Source organism: Salvelinus fontinalis, chromosome 38 (assembly GCF_029448725.1).
Source record: "Salvelinus fontinalis isolate EN_2023a chromosome 38, ASM2944872v1, whole genome shotgun sequence".
NCBI classification, from domain to species: domain Eukaryota; kingdom Metazoa; phylum Chordata; class Actinopteri; order Salmoniformes; family Salmonidae; genus Salvelinus; species Salvelinus fontinalis.
The window spans coordinates 34738186-34761168 of record NC_074702.1 but is presented as its reverse complement, the minus strand read 5'-3'; the positions used below and the strand labels follow the sequence as shown (position 1 = coordinate 34761168).

Here is a 22983-nt window from a genome sequence, read left to right as displayed (position 1 = left end):
CTTTTAGAAGACTCGAGGCTGTAATCACTGCCAAAGGTGCTTCAACAAAGTACTGAGTAATAAAGTGTGAATACTTATGTAAATGTGATATTTCTGTTTTTTTGATTTTAATACATTTGAAAAAAATCTAAAAACCTGTTTTTGCTTTGTCATTATGGGATGTTGTGTGTAGATTGACAAAAAAGAATAATAATAATTTTCATCGATTTTAGAATAAGGGTGTAATAAAATGTGGAAAAGTCAAGGGGTCTCAATACTTTCCAAATGCACTGTATGATGACCATAATATATGTAGAACTCTGAGGCATTGCCAACTAAACAATTTGACATATGTTTAGAAGGATGGTAAGTGAACAACAACTTATTTTATTGTAAATTGTAACTGATCTACTGACTAGTTATTTATGATGCAAGTTGATTTGTAGATTAGTCGGTCTCGACTCGAGTTTAATGTCAGCTGCAATAGAGCTTGCCAGCTTTTAGTCCTAAAAAACGGAAATGAGTTACCTCTGGTTTGTTCAGCGATTCATATGGTGGGAATGAATGGGGAAAGAATACGGTTTTGTGTTAAATGCCAAACATACAGTCTGAGGTTAACACAGGCTTAGCAGATCTTATACGTTTTGTTCTATGAGATAATATCAGTCCGTTAACATGACCTTTATGAATTATGAAGCCTTTTATGTGCTTTATGTGCTTTTTTTATTACATGAATACTTAAAAATTCAGAAACAGTGACATTAGCTGATGAAGATTATCTCATAGGACTCAATGTACATGATCTCCTCAGCCTGTGTTTACAACATACCTTATTTTCTGCGTTTATCCAAAAACCCTACAAAAATGCATTTGTCCAACAGAGTGGGTGCTTTCAAAAATACTATATTGCTCTCAATGTCGAACGCGCCCAATGTCTTGGAGGATATCAGTGAGTATGGAAAGGGGTGGAGGCTCTGGAAATGCGTCACTATTACACAGGTTGTGCCAAACTATTTTCTCTGCACTGACTGGTGGCACTCGCAACAGGGCAAGGTCTTGATAATTAATGAGTGAACAACAAAAAAATCTGCTCCTCTATGCAAATGAGGAGCCTTTATAGACCTTGGATGAGCTTTTGGGATAACGATTCGCTGCAAACTTGTGACCGATCAGTTTAACATCTGTGGATAAAGAGTTAAGCGTGTCTTGCATTTCAAACTTCAAGTATCTGACAGTAATCACATCTTCATTACCTTGCTGAACGAGGAAACGGATACTGAACATTTGTAGGCTATTGGAATTTACCACGATTGACCAAACTCATCCATTCATTATTCCCCCCTGCATTTTTAAGACGCACACCTCAACCGATTGATCCGGGAGTGATACAGCAAGATTAGACTACCGCATTCATTCCAATATATTTTTACACTCTGTTCAGTGCCACATCGCCATGTCAAGCGACACGTCGGATCAGAGTAGGCGGTTCTGTGTGCTGTCTTGGGATCAAGTGCATCGTTTGAACTCAATCCTCAGAGAAGCAATCCCGATTCACGGCCGCGGAAATTTCCCTACACTCTCTCTACAACCCCGGCAGATCGTTCAGGTAAAGCGCGTGCGCCACAACTTCCATACTGAGTATATGCTGTCTACTCTGAATCGCTTCATGTTTTGTGATGTGCTGTTAGTATGCATGTGCTTTGTTCCAAATAAAATGTCCCTATGGCATATTTAAGTAGTCTATTCGCCTATATTCTATTGAGTGATGGAGCCATGTCTCTGACCGACCTGGTCTCAGAGGATGTTGTATTATTCTGTATGTCAATCCGAGATACTCATTTAGTAGGATGTGTTACCTTTCGTATGGTATGTATTCATTTGTGGATGTCCATCACTCATTTTGTATGATACGAATTTGCAAAAAGTACAATATGTTACGAATTTGCGAAGTTTCTGAGGTTACGAATTCTGGCTAGAAGCATACATCAGTTAGGCTAGGGGTTAGGGTTACGTTTAGGTTAAAGGGTTAGGGTTAGGGTTAGCAAAAATGGTAAGGGGAAGGGTTAGCTAACATGCAAAGTAGCTAAAAAGTAGTAAGTAGCTAAAGTTGCTAAAATGCTGAAGTTGTCCGTGATAAGATTTGCACTCTCAACCTTTGGGTTGCTCGACGTTTGCATTTATATGCCCACTATCCAACCCGGACCAACCACCCAACATTAGTTTTTGCCATATGTTACGTTTGGCTACTTATCATACCAAGTTGAGTACCTCGGATTTAAATGTACTATGTTACGTCTAGTCTGAGACCAAACTAATGCCTATCATACATATATCTTCACTGTCATTCTCTAGTTCAGGTCAAAGTGTGAGCTGAACTCCAACCCTGCCCCATATAGGACCTTTACTGTTGACGTCCACTCTGTTCAGTAGTGAGCCTCAGTAGGTGTTAACCCAGTACTTAACAATAGCTATTGCGTTAACTCTTTGCAACAATTTTGATTACTGTAACTGTATTTAGAGAAAAGTAGCCTACAGCAATGTGCTGATTCATACAGTTAGTTAACAAAACAGGTCGCTTGATTTACCTTGCTGCTACAGCTTATGTTGTGCCATCAAATCTCAAATCTCTCTCATCAAATCCCTTTGTCATCAGTCACCATATATTAATTACCACTGATGAGTCACATTTTGACGGGAAGTGTTTTGCATCATAATGGGTCTGTTTCTAATATCCGTCCAGATGGGAGTTTTGATATACTCCACTTTTCTGATATGCATATTGAAAATACCTTTCCAATTGACGGTGGCAGAAGGCTCCCTCATTTTGTATCATTAGAGAACAGTGGAGATCAGTGCCAATTAAGATAAGGGAGGACGATTTTTGTTTTCATTAGCATATTTCAGCATATTGGATGACTCATTCATATTCCATTCATATTCTATTCACCCAGTTCAATGTAACAGCGATACGTTTAGGCTACTACTTGATACTCACATTTTCTCCTTACCCATCATGAGGTTGCTACAACCTAGCCTATAAAGGAAAGTTTACAACGTAGGTGCACACAGGTCGAGAGACAAATTTGAGTCACAGACAGTGACACATGGACAGACAATGAAATTAAATACCGTCGTGCACACTCTTTCCTGCATCTAGCTTATATAGTGTGTAATCATTAATCCAACAGTTGCAAACGAGAGTTTCTATTGGACAAATTCAGGTATGTTTATCCCCGTTTTGTTCCGTTTTCTTCCGTTTAAGAAACTTTTTCAACAGAATCAGCGGAATGAATACACCCCTGAAACACAGTTCACTTTCATAGCAGCCACTTTGTCTTCCTTGTTGCATCTATGCGCTCTACTCACCTCTTCCCTTCGCTTGTGGACTTCAATGCACAACACATCAGCTGTATGGGATCAGGTGAAAAAACCTTTCCAAGCCAAACTGCTACACACAGCCTACATCGTTGTCACCATATTAGCTAAAGTGACGTCATAGTCAGCATATTCATAGTGTCCCACCTCGAGCGTCCCACCTCGACAACAGCCAGTTAAATTGCAGGGCGCCAAATTCAAAACGACATAAATCCCATAATTAAAATTCCTCAAACATACAAGTATTATACACCATTTTAAAGAAAAACTTATTGTAAATCCAACCACAGTGTCCGATTTCAAAAAGGCTTTACTGCGAAAGCACACCATGCGATTATGTTAGGTCAGCAGCTAGTCACAGAAAACCATACAGCCATTTTTCCAGCCAAAGAGAGGAGTCACAAAAAGCAGAAATAGAGATAAAATTAATCATTAAGCTTTGATGATCTTCATCAGATGGCACTCATAGGATTTCATGTTACACAATACATGTATGTTTTGTTCGATAAAGTTCATATTTATATCCATAAATCTCAGTTTACATTAGCGTGTTATGTTCAGAAATGCATTATCTCAAACAAACATCTGTGAAAGTGCAGAGCCACATCAAATTACAGAAATACTCATAAACATTGATAAACGATACAAGTGTTAAACATACGAATAAAGATAAACTTCTTCTTAATACAACCGCTGTGTCAGATTTCAAAAAGACTTTACGGCGAAAGCATACTTTGCGATTATATTAGGTCTGCGCCTAGCCACAGAAAAACATACAGCCATTTTCCTACCAAGGAGAGGTGTCACAAAAGTCAGAAATAGCATTAAAATGAATCACTTACCTTTGATGATCTTCATCTGGTGTTACTCCCAGGTCTCCATGTTAGACAATAAATGTTTGTTTTGTTCGATAATATCCCTCTTTATGACCAAAAGCCTCCTTTTTGTTTGCGTGTTTTGTCCAGTAATCCGAATGCTCAAGGCGCGTGCACTAAGTCCAGATGAAAAGTTTTTTAAAAGTGCAATAAAAGTTAGTAGAAACATGCCAAACGATGTTTAAAATCAATCCTCCGGTTGTTTTTCTCATAAATAATAAATAATATTTCAACCAGACAAAAGCTTCGTCAATAGAAAAAGAGAAACAAGAAAGGCGCGTTCCCGATCCGGCGCAGAACTCATGGCTGGAAATTTCCACTGGCCACTGATTGAAAGTGCTGTATCGCCCTCATTTTTTCAGAGTAAAAGCCTGAAACAATTCCTAAAGACTGGCCACATATAGAGGAAGCCACAGAGCTCGTGAACTGGGTCCTAAGTCTTTGTACGGTGGATAGGCTTTCAATGGAAAAACAGCCTTTCAAAATAATAGTACTTCCTGGTTGGATTTTCCTCGGGTTTTCACCTGCCATATCAGTTCTGTTATACTCAGACATTATTTTAACAGTTTTGGAAACTTTAGAGTGTTTTCTATCCAAATCTACTAATTATATGCATATCCTAACTTCTGGGCCTGAGTAGCAGGCAGTTTAATTTGGGCACGCTTTTCATCCAAAATTACGAATGCTGCCCCCTACCCTAGTGAAGTTAACTAGCTAGCTGCATTTGCTAAGTAAGTGAAACTGAAAGTGGAAAAAAAGAATCTTTCCCTATTTCTCTCTTGCTTCTCCTTCATTTTGGAAGAAATTAATTTGTTCAACTATTTTCTTTCTCTCTCTTTGAGTCAACTACTCACCACATTCCATACACTGCAGTGCTAGCTAGCTGTAGTTTATGCTTTCAGTACTAGATTCATTCTTTGATACTTGACTGGGTGGACAACATGTCCGTTCATGCTGGAGGACGTCATCCGGAAGTTGTCATAATTACTGTGTAAGTCTATGGAAGGGGTTGAGAACCATGAGCATCCTAGGTTTAGTATTGAAGTCAATGTACCCAGAGGAGGACAGAAGATGGCTGTACTCCGGGTATATCATGGTGCTACCCTACAGAGTGCTGTTGAGGCTACTGTAGACCTTCTTTGCAAAATAGTGTGTTTTAATTATTTGGTGACGTGATTATATTTAGTATAATTTTATCTAAAAAGGATCACTTTTTGACTGTTTTACCATTTACATTTTTATGAAATTGACTGAGGAGGATGGTCCTCCCCTTCCTCCTTTGAGGCGCTTCCAATGTTAGAGATCTTGTGCTCATGATAGTTTTAGGACCCCTGAGTGGTAGTTGGACCTCTGATTTCAAAGGTTCCCTTATTGGCCAGAGTCCCTGAAATATCCCCTAGGTTCTACACCTAGCTTATACCACAAAATGTTCAACACATTTACTTAAATTAATGGTATACCCACAGAACTATAATGAGATTCTATTTCTATCGGTATACCATCCAGATTCCAAGCAACTACAGACAGTTGATGCTCCCTGATATCTGGGGGGACCAGACAGTGCCTTGTGCTGTGTCTACCAAGGTGGTGCTGCTATCTGTCCAGGTCTCTCTTGAAAAATAGATTTTATCTCAATGAGACTAACCATGTTAAATAATCTGGACTGGCCAGTACCAGTATCTCCCTGCTGTAACTCTATCTCCAGCCCCCGTCTGCTAGTTTTCATTATTGTCCCCCTCTACATCAGACATGTTCTTATGCATGGGATGGATGGTGGTTATGTAATTGAAAGATCATGCCAGCTGGTTTAACAATTAACATATTCATTTGACTGACAATTATGTAGTTAGTCATGATTAATTAATCCAGGATTTCTGGATGTGGTAGTGGATATGTCCAACCTTTATGATAAATGCTTGATTGACTATGCAGGTGCTGTTCCATATTTTGGAACAGCGTGTTCCCCAGGATTAGTGGGAACCATATGTCATCTTCCCAGCCTGACTTTCATAACAACCCCATTTGCTTGCGGAAATAGTCACCAATAAACTGGACACACTTCAGTTCTGTTCAAACAAAAACTTCACATTTTACTCTATAAGCCTCTTCTGAAGAAAAGTAAGTGTAATGAGAAACATGAATGAGGCTCTGAAGATCAGCTTGATTTGATGTTTTTTAAATAGTTTTAGTGGTGGGATTTTTGGGACTTTATTATGGCACCACTCATAGGAATAGAATAATTGTTACCCAACAGTGTTTTGGGAACATATGTTTGACAATCAAATAATGTGTTGACAATAGTGTTTACACCATATTGTCATCTGCTGTTGTCACTTGCCAGTCGCTGTAGCATCCTAATGTCAGGAGCGTTCTCTTGTGATCAGTGGCGGTTCTAGCTTGTATGGCTCCATGGGAGAACCCCCCCCCGGCTTGTCTGGGATATATGCATTTTAGTTGATCCGCCTGTGTCTTAAATACATGACTAAAAATGTATTCACCCGTGCATTGATTTTAGACCTTTTAGAGTCCTAAGCACCAAGTCTTGATGGAGAAAGTATGCATGTTGTTTGATGTTTAAGTTACCATAGTAATTATTAAGAATGTGAAGAACTTATATTAGAACCGGCTATGAAAAATGTATTGTTTTGTAACAACTTGAAAATGAACATGAGTAGTTTGTGCAAAACTTTGTTTGGTGATCATCCCCCAAATTTGGCCGTTAAAAAGCTTTAATAGTTGCATCCTTCCTCCGGGAACTGTCTGCTGACAACAGGATGGCAGGTCTTTTTGATGTGCTGCTCTGGAGTTCCATGGCCCAGCAGACTCACCTGGGTATAAGGGGATGGACACACGTTAGCATGAGTTTTGGAGTGAGTACAGTCAATCCAATCCAACCAGTCACACCTAGGATAATAATCTATATGTCATCACACAGACGGCCATAGCGAAGGAGGTTTACATAGTTTACATAGTGCATACTTCTCTGATCTGGAGAGATCGCAGGTAGTTGGTCAGAAGGTTCTGGAGGTCCTAGGAATATAGAGAGATGGATAGAGGTACTGAATGCAATTGAAAGAGAGTTAACATTTACATTGTTGATTATTGAGGACTATAAGGGTGCCTTCCAATCAGACACATGGATGCATAAAAGACACAGCATCCCAATGGCGTTCAAAGGGAGGAGTCAGTTGGGGAGAGGCTTGTGCTGTCTGTCAGAAAAGTTGGAAAGACTCTCGTTCAGCCAATTAAAAACGTAGAACAGCGTTTTTCCCGACCTAACATCTGCATTGGACATGCGTTTCATGCATTTTGGTTTGAAGGCAGCCTTACTCTGGTTCAAGTTGTATCTCATTTCCCCCTAAGTCAGCCCCTCACCCTTGACCTCCCATTGACCCAGGGCCTCCTGCCAAACCCTCTGAGTCTCTTTGACAGGGAGTTCCTCCATGAGTAGACATGTTTAGGGTGCATAGGGCTTCTCCACTCCTCATATTAGTGGCATATTTTGTATACTGAAGGAAAATGTAAATGCAACAATTTCTAAGATTTTACTGAGTTACAGTTCATATAAGGAAATCAGTCAATTTAAATGGATTCATTAGGCCCTAATCTATGGATTTCACATGACTGGGAATACAGCTATGCATCTTTTGGTCACATAGAATACCTTTAAAAAAAGCTAGGGGCGTCGATCAGAAAACCAGTCAGTATGACCCCCATTTGCCTCATTGTCACGATCGTGTACTGGAGAGAATGAGGACCAAGGCGCAGCTGGATATGAATACATCTTCTCTTTCTTTATTTAAAAGACGAAGATGAACACGACACGAAACACTTTAACAAAATAACAAAACGACCGTGAAGCTACAAACGTTGTGCACATACATACAGGCTACAAACGTTCTACATAGACAATTACCCACAATTAATGAGAGCCTATGGCTACCCTAAATAAGGCTCCCAATCAGAGACAACCGACATCAGCTGTCTCTAATTGGGAACTCATTCAGGTAACCATAGACTCTTCTAGATCACTCACCAACATAGACAACGCTAGAATTCTACACTCAACACAAAACCATATATTACACCCCATAACCCCTTAACCAAATAAACACCCAAAACCAACAAAACATAAACATTACCCATGTCACACCCTGACCTAACTACAATAATAAAGAAAACCAATAATACTAAGGCCAGGGTGTGACATAACCCCCCCCTTGAGGCGCGAACTCCGGGCGCACCATACACAGTCTAGGGGAGAGTCTGGGTGGGCTTCCTTCCAGGGTGGCGGCTCCGGCTCTGGTCGCGGTCCCCTCGTCACCACAGTACCTAACCACCTCCTAGGCTTTCTCCAAACGACCCCCCTCCACATTAACCCCATTGCATTCAGGGGCAGTTCCAGACTAAGGGGCAGTACCAGGGTAAGAGGCAGTACCAGGGTCAGGGGCAGTACCAGGGTCAGGGGCAGTACCAGGGTAAGGGGCAGCACCAGGGTAAGGGGCAGCACCAGGGTAAGGGGCAGCACCAGGGTAAGGGGCAGCACCAGGGTAAGGGGCAGCACCAGGGTAAGGGGCAGCTCCGGACTGAGGGACTGCAGCTCCGGACTGAGGGACTGCAGCTCCGGACTGAGGGACAGCCCATGGCTGGCTGACAGATCTGGCTGCTCATGGCTGGCTAACTGATCTGGCTGCTCATGGCTGGCTGACGGATCTGGCTGCTCATGGCTGGCTGACGGATCTGGCTGCTCATGGCTGGCTGACGGATCTGGCTGCTCATGGCTGGCTGACGGATCTGGCTGCTCATGGCTAGCTGACGGATCTGGCTGCTCATGGCTAGCTGACGGATCTGGCTGCTCATGGCTAGCTGACGGATCTGGCTGCTCATGGCTAGCTGACGGATCTGGCTGCTCATGGCTAGCTGACGGATCTGGCTGCTCATGGCTAGCTGACGGATCTGGCTGCTCATGGCTAGCTGACGGATCTGGCTGCTCATGGCTAGCTGACGGATCTGGCTGCTCATGGCTAGCTGACGGATCTGGCTGCTCATGGCTAGCTGACGGATCTGGCTGCTCATGGCTAGCTGACGGATCTGGCTGCTCATGGCTAGCTGACGGATCTGGCTGCTCATGGCTAGCTGACGGATCTGGCTGCTCATGGCTAGCTGACGGATCTGGCTGCTCATGGCTGGCTGACTGATCTGGCTGCTCCTGTCTGGTTGGCGGCTCTGGCAGATCCTGTCTGGTTGGCGGCTCTGGCAGATCCTGTCTGGTTGGCGGCTCTGGCAGATCCTGTCTGACGGACGGCTCTAGCGGCTCCTGTCTGGCTGGCGGCTCTAGCGGCTCCTGTCTGGCGGACGGCTCAGTGGGCTCATGGCAGACGGGCGGCTTTGCAGGCTCATGGCAGACGGGCGGCTTTGCAGGCTCATTGCAGACGGATGGCTCAGATGGCGCTGGGGAGACGGATGGCTCAGATGGCGCTGGGGAGACGGATGGCTCAGATGGCGCTGGGGAGACGAGCAGTTCAGTCAATGCTGTGCAGACGGCAGATTCCTGCCGGCTGAGGCGCACTGTAGGCCTGGTGCGTGGTGCCGGGACTGGTGGCACCGGGCTGGGGACACGCATCTCAGGGCTAGTGCGGGGAGCAGGAACAGGGCATACTGGACCCTGGGAGCGCACATTAGGCCTAGTGCGTGGGGCCGGAACTGGTGGTACCGGGCTGGGGACACGCATCTCAGGGCTAGTGCGGGGAGCAGGAACAGGGCATACTGGACCCTGGGGACGCACATTAAGCCTAGTGCGTGGGGCCGGAACTGGTGGTACCGGACTGGGGACACGCATCTCAGGGCTAATGCGGGGAGCAGCAACAGGGCACACTGGACTCTCAAGGCGTACTATAGGCCTTTTGCGTGGTACCGGTACTGGTGGTACCGGGCTGAGGACCCGCAGATCAGGGCGAGTACGGGGAGAAGGAACAGTGCGTACAGGACTCTGGAAACACACAGAGGGCTTGGTGCGTGGTGTAGGCACTGGTGGTAATGTGCTGGAGACACGCACCACAGGGCTAGTACGTGGAGGAACAACAGGGCTCTGGAAACACCCAGGAAGCTTGATGCGTGGTGTAGGCACTGGTGGTAATGGGCTGGAAACACGCACCTCAAAGCTAGTACGGGGAGCAGGAACAGTGCGTAAAGGGCTCTGGGGACGCACCTTAGACCTAGTGCTTGGTGCCGGAACTAGTGGTACAGGGCTGGGGACATGCATCTCAGGATGAGTGCACAAAGTAGAAACAGGACACACTGGGTTGTGAAGGTGTACTGGAGACCTGGTGTGTATAGCCGGCATCAAATCTTCCGGAACTTTAACACGAGTTTCAGGCTGAGTACGAGGAACTGACACAGGTGGCATCGGACAGCTAACACGCTCCTCAGGGAAAATGCCATGCATACTCTGCCAAATCAACAGCTCTCTCTCTTCACTCTCCTCCAATTTCGTCAACAACTCTTCGAATGTCTCATAATCTCCCCTTCGTTCACTCTCCTCCAATCTGTCCAATAATTCCTCGACACACTCAGACTCACCCCTCAACTTCGCCGACTGCTCCAAGTGCCCCCCTCCAAAAATTTTTTTTGTGCTGTCTCTTGGGCTTCCTCCCGTGTCGCCTTGCTGCCTCTATCCCTGCCTTGGGGCAGTGATATTCCCCTGGCTGTGACCAGGGTCCTCTCCCGTCTAGAATTTCCTCCCAACTCCAGAAATCCTTTGGTGGTAGGTCCTGTTGCCGCCTTCCATGCCGCTTGGTCCTATGGTGGGTAATTCTGTCGCGATCGTGTACTGGAGAGAATGAGGACCAAGGCGCAGCTGGATATGAATACATCTTCTCTTTCTTTATTTAAAAGACGAAGATGAACACGACACGAAACACTTTAACAAAATAACAAAACGACCGTGAAGCTACAAACGTTGTGCACATACATACAGGCTACAAACGTTCTACATAGACAATTACCCACAATTAATGAGAGCCTATGGCTACCCTAAATAAGGCTCCCAATCAGAGACAACCGACATCAGCTGTCTCTAATTGGGAACTCATTCAGGTAACCATAGACTCTTCTAGATCACTCACCAACATAGACAACGCTAGAATTCTACACTCAACACAAAACCATATATTACACCCCATAACCCCTTAACCAAATAAACACCCAAAACCAACAAAACATAAACATTACCCATGTCACACCCTGACCTAACTACAATAATAAAGAAAACCAATAATACTAAGGCCAGGGTGTGACACTCATGCAGCGTGATACATCTCCTGGAAGAACTGGGACATGTTCTGCTTCCAGGAATTGTGCACAGATCAACAATGGGGCTGTGCATTATCATGCTGAAACATTAGGTGTTGGCGGCGGGTGAATGGCACGACATTGGGCCTCAGGATCTCGTCACGGTATCTCTGTGCATTAAAATTGCCATCGATAAATTGCAATTGTTTGTTGTCCGTAGCTTGTGCCTCCCCATACCATAACCCCACCACCACCATGGGGCACTCTGTTCACAACATTGATATCGGCAAACCGCTCGCCCAACGCGGTCTGCCGTCTTCCCGATACAGTTGAAACCGGGATCCATCCACGAAGAGCACATTTAACAATGGCAATCACACAATGGCGTTCGAAGGTTAACATTTTCCTACTGAAGTCAGTTACGATGCCGAACTCCAGTCAGGTCATGACCCTGGTGAGGACAACGAGCACGCAGATGAGCTTCCCTGGGACGGTTTCTGGCGGTTTGTGCCAAAAAAAATTGGTTGTGCAAACCCACAGTTTCAACAGCTGTCCGAGGGTGGCTGGTCTCAGATGATCCCGCAGATGAAGAAGCCGGATGTGGAGATCCTGGGCTGGCGTTGTTACAAGTGGTCTGCGGTTGTGAGGCCGGTTGCATATAATGCTAAATTCTCTAAAGGACGTTGGAGGCGGATTATGTTAGAGAAATTAACATTCAATTATCTGGCAACAGCTCTGGTGGACATTCCTGCAGTCAGCATGCCAATTGCACACTCCCTCAACTTGAGATATCTGTGGCATTTGTGTTGTGTGACAAAACTGCACATTTTAGTGGCCTTTTATTGCCCCCAGCACAAGGTGCAGCTGTGTAATGATCATGCTGTTTAATCAGCTTCTTGCTATGCCACACGTGTCAGGTGGATGGATTGTCTTGGCAAAGGAAAAATGCTCACTAACAGGGATGTAAACAAATTTGTGCACCAAATTTGAGAGAGATACGTTTATGGAAAATGTCTGGGATATTTTATTTCAGCTCATGAAACATGGGACCAACACTTTATATTTTCTGTGTGTGTGAGACTTAATGACATGGAATACTGGTAGCAATCTTCAATCTGGATTAAGGGAAATGTCCTGTAGGAATCCTGCATTGGCAAATGGTTGTATCTACAGTATCTCCACCAGGCTCCTGTAATCAGATGACAAACCTGCATAGATTAACAGAATAAAATGGTACCTGTATTTACTCAATTTAATTCATGACAGCCACTGTTTATTTTTGTTTTTTTACACAGGAATGTACAGGTTTTTTGTTCCAGCACTTCACTTACACCTCATTCAACTAACTGTGGTCTAAATTGAACAAGAACTTGCACACAGTTCAGTTCCCCGGGTGCAAAAATCACCCACGTCTGTATTATTGAATGAGCTTCCCAAGTTACAAGCATACAATTGCATGATGGAGAATAACGTGTGGATATATTTCTATCTAACTTTGTGAATAAACTCCAATAACATATTTCAATTTAGCTAGCTTGCTAATGGCATTTATCAACTTAATCAATCACATTTATTTATAAAGCCCTTTTCACATCAGCCGATGTCACAAAGTGCTCTACAGAAACCCAGCCTAAAACCCCAAACAGCAAGCAATGCAGATGTAGAAGCATGGTGGCTAGGAAAACTCCCTAGAAAGGCCAGAACCTAGGAAGAAACCTAGAGAGGAACCAGGCTCTGAGGGGTGGCCAGTCCTCTTCTGGCTGTGCCGGGTGTTGAACATGGCCAAGATGTTCAAACGTTCATAGATTACCAAAGGGTCAGATGATGATAATAATAATAAATCACAGCAGTTGTAGAGGGTGCAATGGGTCAGCACTTCAGGAGTAAATGTCAGTTGGCTTTTCATAGCCGATCATTCAGAGTTAGAGATAGCAGGTGCGGTAGAGAGTCCAAAACAGCAGGTCCGGGACAAGGTAGCACGTCCACGTCCATAGCCGCAGGCAGAACACTTAAAACTGGAGCAGCAGCATGACCAGGTGGACTGGGGACAGCAAGGACTCATCAGGCCAGGTAGTCCTGAGGCATGGTCCTAGGGCTCGGGTCCTCGGAGAGAATTAGAGGGAGCATACTTAAATTCACAAAGGACACCGGATTGGACCGGAAAAATACTCCAGATATAACAGACCCCCGACACAAACTTATGCTGCATAAATACTGGAGGCTGAGACAGGAGGGGTCGAGAGACACTGTGGCCCTGTCCGACGATATCCCTGGACAGGGCCAAACAGACTAGATATAACCCCACCTACTTTGCCATAGCACAGCCCCCACACCACTATAGGGATATCTTCAACCACCAACCTACTACCCTGAGACAAGGCCGAGTATTGCCCACGAAGATCTCCCCCACGGCACGAACCCAAAGGGGGCGCCAACCCGGACAGGAAAATCACGTTAGTGACTCAACCCACTCAAGTGACGCATCACTCCTAGGGACGACATACAAGAGCACCAGTAAGCCTGTGACTCAGTCCCTGTAATATAGAGGCAGGTAATTTACCACCTTCACGAGTGCAGTCTTAGTGCTATGATGGGGTCTAAAACCAGACTGAAGCATTTCGTATACATTGTTTTCTTCAGGAAGGCAGTGAGTTGCTTTCAAATTTTTGGGAGCGGAATGGGAGATTCGATACAGGCAGATTTATTTTTATTTTTTCTGGGTCAAGGTTTGGCTTTTTCAAGAGGCTTTATTACTGCCACTTTAAGTGAGTTTGGTACATATCCGGTGGATAGGGAGCCATTTATTATATTCAACATAGGGCACAGGAAGCAGCTCTTTCAGTAGTTTAGTTGGAATAGGGTCCAGTATGCAGCTTGAAGGTGTAGAGGCCAAGAGTATTTTCATGAATGTGTCGAGATATAGTATTAAAAAACTTGAGTGTCTCCCTTGATCCTAGGTCCTGGCAGTGTTGTACAGACTCAGGACAACTGAGCTTTGGAGAAATACGCAGATTTAAAGAGGAGTCCGTAATTTGATTTCTAATGATCATGATCTTTTCGTCAAAGAATTTCATGAATTTATCACTGTTGAAGTGAAAGCTTGGGGAATGCTGCTTTTTAGTTAGCTTTGCGATAGTATCAAAAATACATTTTGGATTGTTCTTATTCTCCTCAATTAAGGGTTAGGGCTCTTAGTACCGTGCAGTATCGGTCTTTCCAAGCTAGTCGGAAGACTTCCATTTTGGTGTAGCGCCATTTCCGTTCCATTTTTCTGGAAGCTTGATTCAGGGCTTGGGTATTCTCTGTATACCAGGGAGCTAGTTACTTATGACAAATGTTTTTTGCTTTCAGGAGTGCGACTGCATCTAGGGTATTATGAAATTTAGTTCCTCAGGTGGTTAACAGTTTGTTGTACTCCGATGTCCTTGGGTGGATGGAGTATGGAAGGGCATCTAAGAATCTTTGGGTTGTCTGAGAATTTATAGCACAGCTTTTGATGTTCCTTGGTTGGGGTCTGAGCAGATTATTTGCTGTGATTGCAAACGTAATAAAATGGTGGTCCAATAGTCCAGGATTATGAGGGAATAAATATTTTGGATCTTAATGTTTTAAGATCCAAAATATTTATTCCACGGGACAAAACTAGGTCCAGAATATGACTCTGGCAGTGAGTAGGTCGGGAGACATGTTAGACAAAGCCCACTGAGTCGATGATGGCTCCGGAAGCCTTTTGGAGTGGGTCTGTGGACTTTTCCATGTGAATATTAAAGTCACCAAAATATATATATATTTTTATATTCGAATATGAGCACTCGCTTCTTCCTTGCTGAGCGGCCTTTCAGGTTATGTCGATATAGGACTAGTTTTGATGTGGATATAGATACTTTTGTACCTGTTTCCTCCAGCATCTTCACATGGTCCTTTGCTGTTGTTCTGGGATTGATTGGCACTTTTCGCACCAAAGTACGTTCATCTCTAAGAGACAGAACGTGTCTTATGACGGCTGTGTTGTCCCATGGTGTTTATACTTGCGTACTATTGTTTGTACAGATGAACGTGGTACCTTCAGGCGTTTGAAAACTGCTCTCAAGGATGAACCAGACTTGAGGAGGTCTACAATTTATTTTCTGAGGTTTTGGCTGATTTCTTTAGATTTTCCCATGATGTGAAACAGAGGCACTGAGTTTGAAGGTAGTCCTTGAAATGCTTCCACAGGTACACCTCCAATTGACTCAAACAATGTCAATTAGCCTATCAGAACCTTCTAAAGCAATGACATAAATTCTGGAACTTTCCAAGCTGTTTAAAGGCACAGTCAACTTAGTGTATGTAAACTTCTGACCCACTGGAATTGTGATACAGTGAATTATAAATGAAATAATCTGCCTGTAAACAATTGTTGGATAAATGACTTGTGTCATGCACAAAGTAGATGTCCTAACCGACTTAACAAAACTATAGTTTGTTAACAGCTACCACCCCCCTTCTTTCAATTTCCGCCTGAAGACATTCCCAAATCTAACTGCCTCTAGCTCAGGCCCAGGAGCAAGGATATGCATATTCTTGGTACCATTTGAAAGAAAACACTCTGAAGATTGTGTAAATGTGAATTGAATGTAGGAGAATATAACACAATAGATCTGGTTTAGATAATACAATGAAAAAACCATACGTTTTTTCTTTTTAATTGTTGTATCGTCATCTTTAAAATGAAAACGATAAAACAAACATTCAGATACGAATATGGGGACAATTTCAGTGAAAAACATGAGAGGGCAACAGTACTTGTGCAAAGTTTCAGAATGATAATTTCCAAAATGAGTGTGCTACATGACATTTATCATGAAGTCACCCAGGTGTCCCACACAAGTAGCCCAAATGTACCCAAGTGGCCAAATTGGTGAAGTTATACATTTTGAAACAAATAACTATATACAAAATACCAAAATGGTATTCTAACACACCCCCCCCCAAGATATGGGCAATTTCGTCTGAAATGTACCATTGTTAAACATATTACCGTTACTTTGTAGACATGACTTCTCTTCAAGCTGCCTCCTTAGATTTGATTGATGGAACAATCCAGCCAATGGTTGCAGCAATACTGAAGAAAAAAAATGTTGTATACAAACGTACAACACTTTCTATACGCTTATGAATCTCTTGGTAACGTGACAAGTGTGTGCAGATAAATCTGCAAGTGTGATTTTGATTCACAGCAGAATATTAATAGTCGTAAATGGACTTGCAATAATTCTGCAAATCTTATTGAATGTATTCAAATGTCATGTTTCAAGTTTGTGACTAGGGATGTGATATGACATTTGTCTGATACCGATATTCTCCCTGCCAAAAAACCCGATACCGATATTTATTTTTATTTTAGCGGCCTTTTAAGCATTCTAGTACACTTAAATAGTTTAAACACACAAACACTCTGACCAAAAAAGTTATACGTAAATGCCAACCATTTTTGGTTACTACAATTTTTTGGTTATTACATGATTCCATGTGTTATTTCATAGACTTGATGTCTTCACTATTATTCTACAGTGTAGAAAATAGTTAAAAAATAAAGAAAAACCCTGGAATGAGTAGGTGTCCAAACTTTTGACTGGTACTGTATGTAAATTTGCTTTCTGTATTACATTTTCAATAAATGGGTGAGGAAAAATATTACATTAATCCGTTTGAATTCAAGCTGTAACCCGACAAAATCCAGGGGTATGAAGTCAAGGGGTATCAAAACTTTCTGAAGGCACTATTAAGTGTTGAGTCTAGCTTAGTCTAGTTTCACAGCATCTGTAGTCCCTGTCCAATTGATAACTGTAATCTGACTGGACACACTGCTACTTTGTTGCAGAATTAGCACAGAAAGCAATATAAGGCTAGTGATCAAAAAGTTACTAAGAATTTAGTATCATTTGGCATCAAGGCGACCCACACCATTCAATTAGCTTTAATGATATACATACCAATCATGGAGCCCGTGTCTGTCTTTGCTGTAGAGCCCATGATGTATGTCTATGCGCTTGGCGGTGCCCTGTTGAATGAAACTGCAGGCCTTTGTCTGTCTGCAGCCTGACCCATTATGTATAAATAGAGGCAGCTTATGATCTGATGGACATGATGAGAGTGTTAATTACTGTCAGACTGACACTAATCTGTCAGGGCGGGGAGATTTGAAGGCTGCAATGGAAGGAGGAAGGGAGGTAAGAGCTGGAGAGGTGTTTTGCTAAAGTGTGATGCAAGTACTTGAGTTGTAATATGTGTAGGATCTGTACAATAGGTTAGCCCAGTTTCCAGTTGTATTTAAGATTGTTTGCTCTTTGATATTTTAAATAAACAATTTTTTAACCAGGTAGGCCAGTTGAGAACAAGTTCTCATTTACAACTGCGACCTGGCCAAGATAAAGCAAAGCAGTGTGACACAAACAACAACACAGAGTTACACATGGAATAAACAAACATACAGTCAAAAACACAATAGAAAAAAAGTCTATATACAGTGTGTGCAAATGGCGTGAGGAGGTAAGGCAATAAATAGGCCATAGTAGCGAAGTAATTACAATTTAGCAAATTAACACTGGAGTGATAGATGAGCAGATGATGATAATTCTTAAATTAAAAGTTAAATTAAAAGTGCAGATGATGATAATTCTTAAATTAAAAGTTTCTCTGCATTTCATTGCATTTTACTGCATATTGTTACATGCAAAATAATGTAAAAAAAATTGATGGTAGAATGTAGACTACACATTTCCTAGCATCTAGCTTACATATCTGCCTGCGCTAAAGCTGTGCTAAAGCCTTATTGAGTGTGTTGTGGATTCTGACTGAAAGCTGTGATCACTTTCAAATGCAAGTTAAACCGATTCTTAACCGAAAGAGCTCTTTGGATTTTAAGAGTAAATTACATGTTTCCTTTACATGCACGAACTGTGCATTTTAATGGTGCCAACCCACCAAGTGGATTGAGTTTGAACAACTTTACTACTACTATCTTTGTCTTTCCTGAGGGCTTCTAGACACACGTTCTCAGTGTGACTGCCAGGGTCTGTTTAGTGTGCCATTCCTAGCACTACCTAACTATGGAGCACAGACCCAGTGATGTCAGACTTGGGACATCCTCTTCCCAGATGATTGTGGCGGCCTCTTTGCTGAACTGGTCCTGCAGATCACCGGGCCTCTGAAAGTGAAACCTTTGACCCAACGGTTGTGGGGATTGGAGCAAGATTTTCTCATTGTCTGCTCCACTAGGGCCTATGCTAAGGCAAGCACTTACTACCGGTGTGAATCGCAGTGCAGGGGTATAAATCCTATAGCACTAACTGCTGCCGCCTGGGTTGTGTTCATTAAAGCATGCAACAGAAAGCGTTTAAAAAAGTTTTGCAATAAAAAACGAAAGTACGTTTTTCTTATTTAATTTTGTGCCTACTGAACATGGCCCTGGTGAAACAGGCATGACCCAGCCAGTGAGTCAGATCCTCAGTGAGTAGTCCTAACTCTTCTGCTATCCTTCTGGGCCTGTTAGGTTCCATTCAAACTGATGGCGGTGATGATGAAATGTACTTTCGTGAGCAGTGTATTGATTTCTGCCTAGTGCTTACACAGCCTATTGACTTTTCCAGAGGCTCATGTTGGAACTTATTGATAAATGTCTCAAGATGTTTACTTGAGTCTTTGCAGGTTCGTGTGTGTGTGTGTGTGTGTGTGTGTGTGTTCTTTGGTTGAATAATGTTGGCAAGGAGGAGGCAGGTGGTCTGACACCAAAGTCAGCACATGTTCCACAAGGGAAAGGCATGTCTGTCCTGTATGGGCAAGGAGTGCCTTTGGACACAATTACATTTATATTACTTCAGAAATGTATTTTTCTTAATTAAACATAAAAATTAAAAGCGTTTGAGCGTATGTCTAATACATACTCTGTCTCTCTTCTTTACCCAGGTGGTGCGGGCGCGGTTGGAGGAGAGGGGCGTGTCAGTACGAGACGTGCGGCTGAACGGCTCTGCAGCCAGCCACGTGCTCTACCAGGACACTGGCATGGGCTACAAGGACCTGGACCTGATCTTCGGTGTGTCTCTGAAGGACGACCAGGCTTTCCGGCTGGTCAAGGACGTGGTAATGGACTGCCTATTGGACTTCCTACCAGCGGGGGTCAGTAAGGAGCGCATCTCGCCGCTAACCCTCAAAGAGGCCTACGTGCAGAAACTGGTGAAAGTATGCAACGACACAGACCGCTGGAGCCTTATCTCACTGTCCAACAACACGGGCAAGAATGTGGAGCTCAAGTTCGTGGACTCTCTCAGGCGGCAGTTTGAATTCAGCGTGGACTCCTTCCAGATTGGCTTGGACTCGCTGCTGCTGTTTGACCACTGCTCAGAGACGGCCATGTCCGAGAGCTTCCACCCCACCGTGATTGGGGAGAGTGTGTATGGGGACTTTGAGGGGGCCATGGGCCATCTGTGTCAGCGGATCATTGCCACGCGCAGCCCCGAGGAGATCCGAGGCGGGGGGCTACTTAAGTACTGCCACTTGCTGGCGCAGGGGTTCAGGCCCATCTGCGAAACAGAGATGAAGGCTCTGCAACGCTACATGTGCTCGCGCTTCTTCATCGACTTCTCTGACATCTGCGAGCAGCAGCGTAAGCTGGAGGCCTACCTGCAGAACCACTTTTCCGGCATGGAGCATAAGCGCTACGAGTGCCTGATGACTCTGCACCAGGTGGTGAATGAAAGCACTGTGTGTCTGATGGGCCATGAGCGGCGCCAGACGCTCAGCCTCATCTCTATGTTGGCGCTGCAGGTGCTGGCTGAGCAGAACGCCATCCCCACGGTGACCAACGTCACCTGCTTCTACCAGCCCGCACCCTACGTACGTGACAACAACTTCAGCAATTACTACATAGCACATGTGCAGCCACACCCACCGCAAGTTCACCACAGTAACTCTCACCATACTTGGCTGCACTGTAACTGAGCTAACAAGCATGTGCAGGGCAGAGGTGGATGTGGCATCCAATGTTTCTCTCCATTGGGTTTGAGTGAGGAGAAGGGCTCGGCGGAATGGCAGCATTGCTCTTTGTCTTTCAAAATAAATAAATAAACTAAGCAAATGGAAATGTGACTTGACTGAAACAATCCTTTACTGCTGTATGATTTTAGCCAATCTTCTCTCAAATTTTTTTTTTCCTCATACGTTTGTTAAGCTGATGGTCCTTTCCACATGTAGCAAGAATGTTGAAGAAGTGAGAAAGAAATCTTTGTTTTTATTTTCTTATTAAAAAAATATTTTATTTTGGAAGAAACAAACTATGAAGCTTTATTTTCAGACTGCTGCTTCAGTTGACTTATTTTTTAAACAACAGTTACAGAACCAAAGATGTATTTTGTTCAGAACAGAAGGGATTATTGTGATTCCAAGTGCCTAAAATGATCTGAGCAATTTACAAAAACGCCTCTATAAAGTGAGAGCTGTGTTTTTTTTTGTTGTTAGGTTTGTGTTGCCTAGATTACTCCAAATCTCTTTTCAGGGACAGAGACATCCATCTTTATGCGATTTAAATACATTTAATTTAAAAAATCCCTATCCTCGTGTTTTTTAAATTCTGAAATATGTGTATTATAAGCATAGCCTGTGTAAATGGGAAAGAAAGGTCTTGATACTGTTGGGTTCTGAGAATATGAAATATACTTATTCATGTCTCTGAGGGAGTGCTGAGGTTTAGAGCGTGTACACCAGAAGTGAATGGTTATAGGAGGAAGGTATATAGTGTGTGCAATTAAGCTTGGAATGTGTTGAGTTCAGGGAAGCAATTTACATGTGGCAGGCATTGATAAGGGGAGAGAGCCATGGATTAGTGATGGAGTGGGGTTGAGGTCAGGTCAGGTAACATTAAGGGAGAAATAAAAGTTTCTGGCGCGTATCACTAGTGTCCTGCCTAGCAGTAAAGAACGATGTTTGTACAGATGTGTAGGAGAAGACTCAGCCTATGAGGAACGGTTAAATATCAGTGCTTGTGTGGAAATGTTTTTGTCTAATGCAGCTGTATTGATCCTCTGGGAAGAATAAACTTGGTTAAGCTTTCATAGTGTCTGTTGAGTTTTTTACTCTGAGAATTAGAACCTAACAATTCCAAAATAGCTCAATGGCCTTGAAATGAATTAGATCAACCTCCTAGTTTATGGATCCTGTCATCTGTTGTACATGCATCTTTAACTACCCATAAAGTGATAGGATTTCTACACCATAGAAACCGTGGGGACTGTAAGTTGCTCTAGATAACAACAAAAATGCAGCTTACATGTCCACCCTTTTTAGAGAGTAATGTAGCTTTGATTATCTTGATGACATACTGACAACTAAGACAACCCAGACCAGTTCCAGGAATTAGCCCGTGGAAAAGCATAGTGTCTGTTGAGTGAGTGCCACTTCTTAAACTGGGCTTGTAAGATCCATTACAATCTGAGGACATGAACCATAAGAAGGCCTTTCTGAAGCACAATGGCCTCTCTCTGGTGTGATACAAAGGCTGGTTTGTTCTCCCACCCATGTTGCCAGTGGAAACGGAATCCTATTTGCTTGAATAATGCCATATCCATGTTATTTTGCTTGTGTATATATATCAGAATATGGTTGCGTCACTCTGGTTGAGTGGCCAGCGTGGATTAATACATGGTAAAATGTGGCGGAGGGAGTGGATGCCCATCTGGAATTGCCATTTCCTTTCACTTGCTTGATTGATACTAGGGAGCATACATTAATGGTAACATTAAAAACTTACAGAACACTACAAAGTGCAATCATTTAGCTTAAGTTATCCAAATCCAGACATTCCCGAGAAGATGTATTCAGTTTAGCATGCATACACACATAATGGTACTCAAAATGTCAGTGCAAGGAACGTGATGTAGCTTCTCTCTTGCTATGTCGCTGCCATTTTATTTTCTCTCCAACAAATCCAAAAACACCACATTGAGCTACAGAATACATGAATAGTTTATATTGGTCTTAATGTGAACTAGTCTGCTTATACAGTGGCAAGAAAAAGTATGTGAACCCTTTGGAATTATCTGGATTTCTGCATAAATTGGTCATACAATTAGATCTGATCTTCGTCTAAGTCACAACAACAGACAGTCTGCTTAAACTAAAAACACCCAAATTATTGAATTTTTCTTGTCTTTATTGAATACATAATTTAAACATTCACTGTGTAGGTTGGAAAATGTATGTGAACCCCTAGGCTAATGACTTCTCCAAAAGCTAATTGGAGTCAGGAATCCGCTAACCTGGAGTACAATCATTGAGACGAGATTGGAGATGTTGGTTAGAGCTACCCTGCCCTATAAAAAACACTCACAAAATTTGAGTTTGCTATTCACAAGAAGCATTGCCTGATGTGAACCATGCCTCGAACAAAAGAGATCTCAGAAGACCCAAGATGAAGAATTGTTGACTTGCA

At 43.1% G+C, this 22983-nt stretch overlaps 1 protein-coding gene across 1 annotated transcript; it reads left to right on the top strand.

Annotated features, from left to right (window-relative positions):
• Nucleotides 1–995: 995 nt before the first annotated feature.
• Nucleotides 996–21605, top strand: LOC129837638 (terminal nucleotidyltransferase 5A-like). Its single transcript, XM_055903953.1, has 2 exons — nt 996–1585; nt 19467–21605. Exons 1-2 carry the CDS (start codon nt 1433–1435, stop codon nt 20496–20498), a joined length of 1185 nt encoding a protein of 394 aa, XP_055759928.1. The 5' UTR covers nt 996–1432; the 3' UTR covers nt 20499–21605.
• Nucleotides 21606–22983: the final 1378 nt, after the last annotated feature.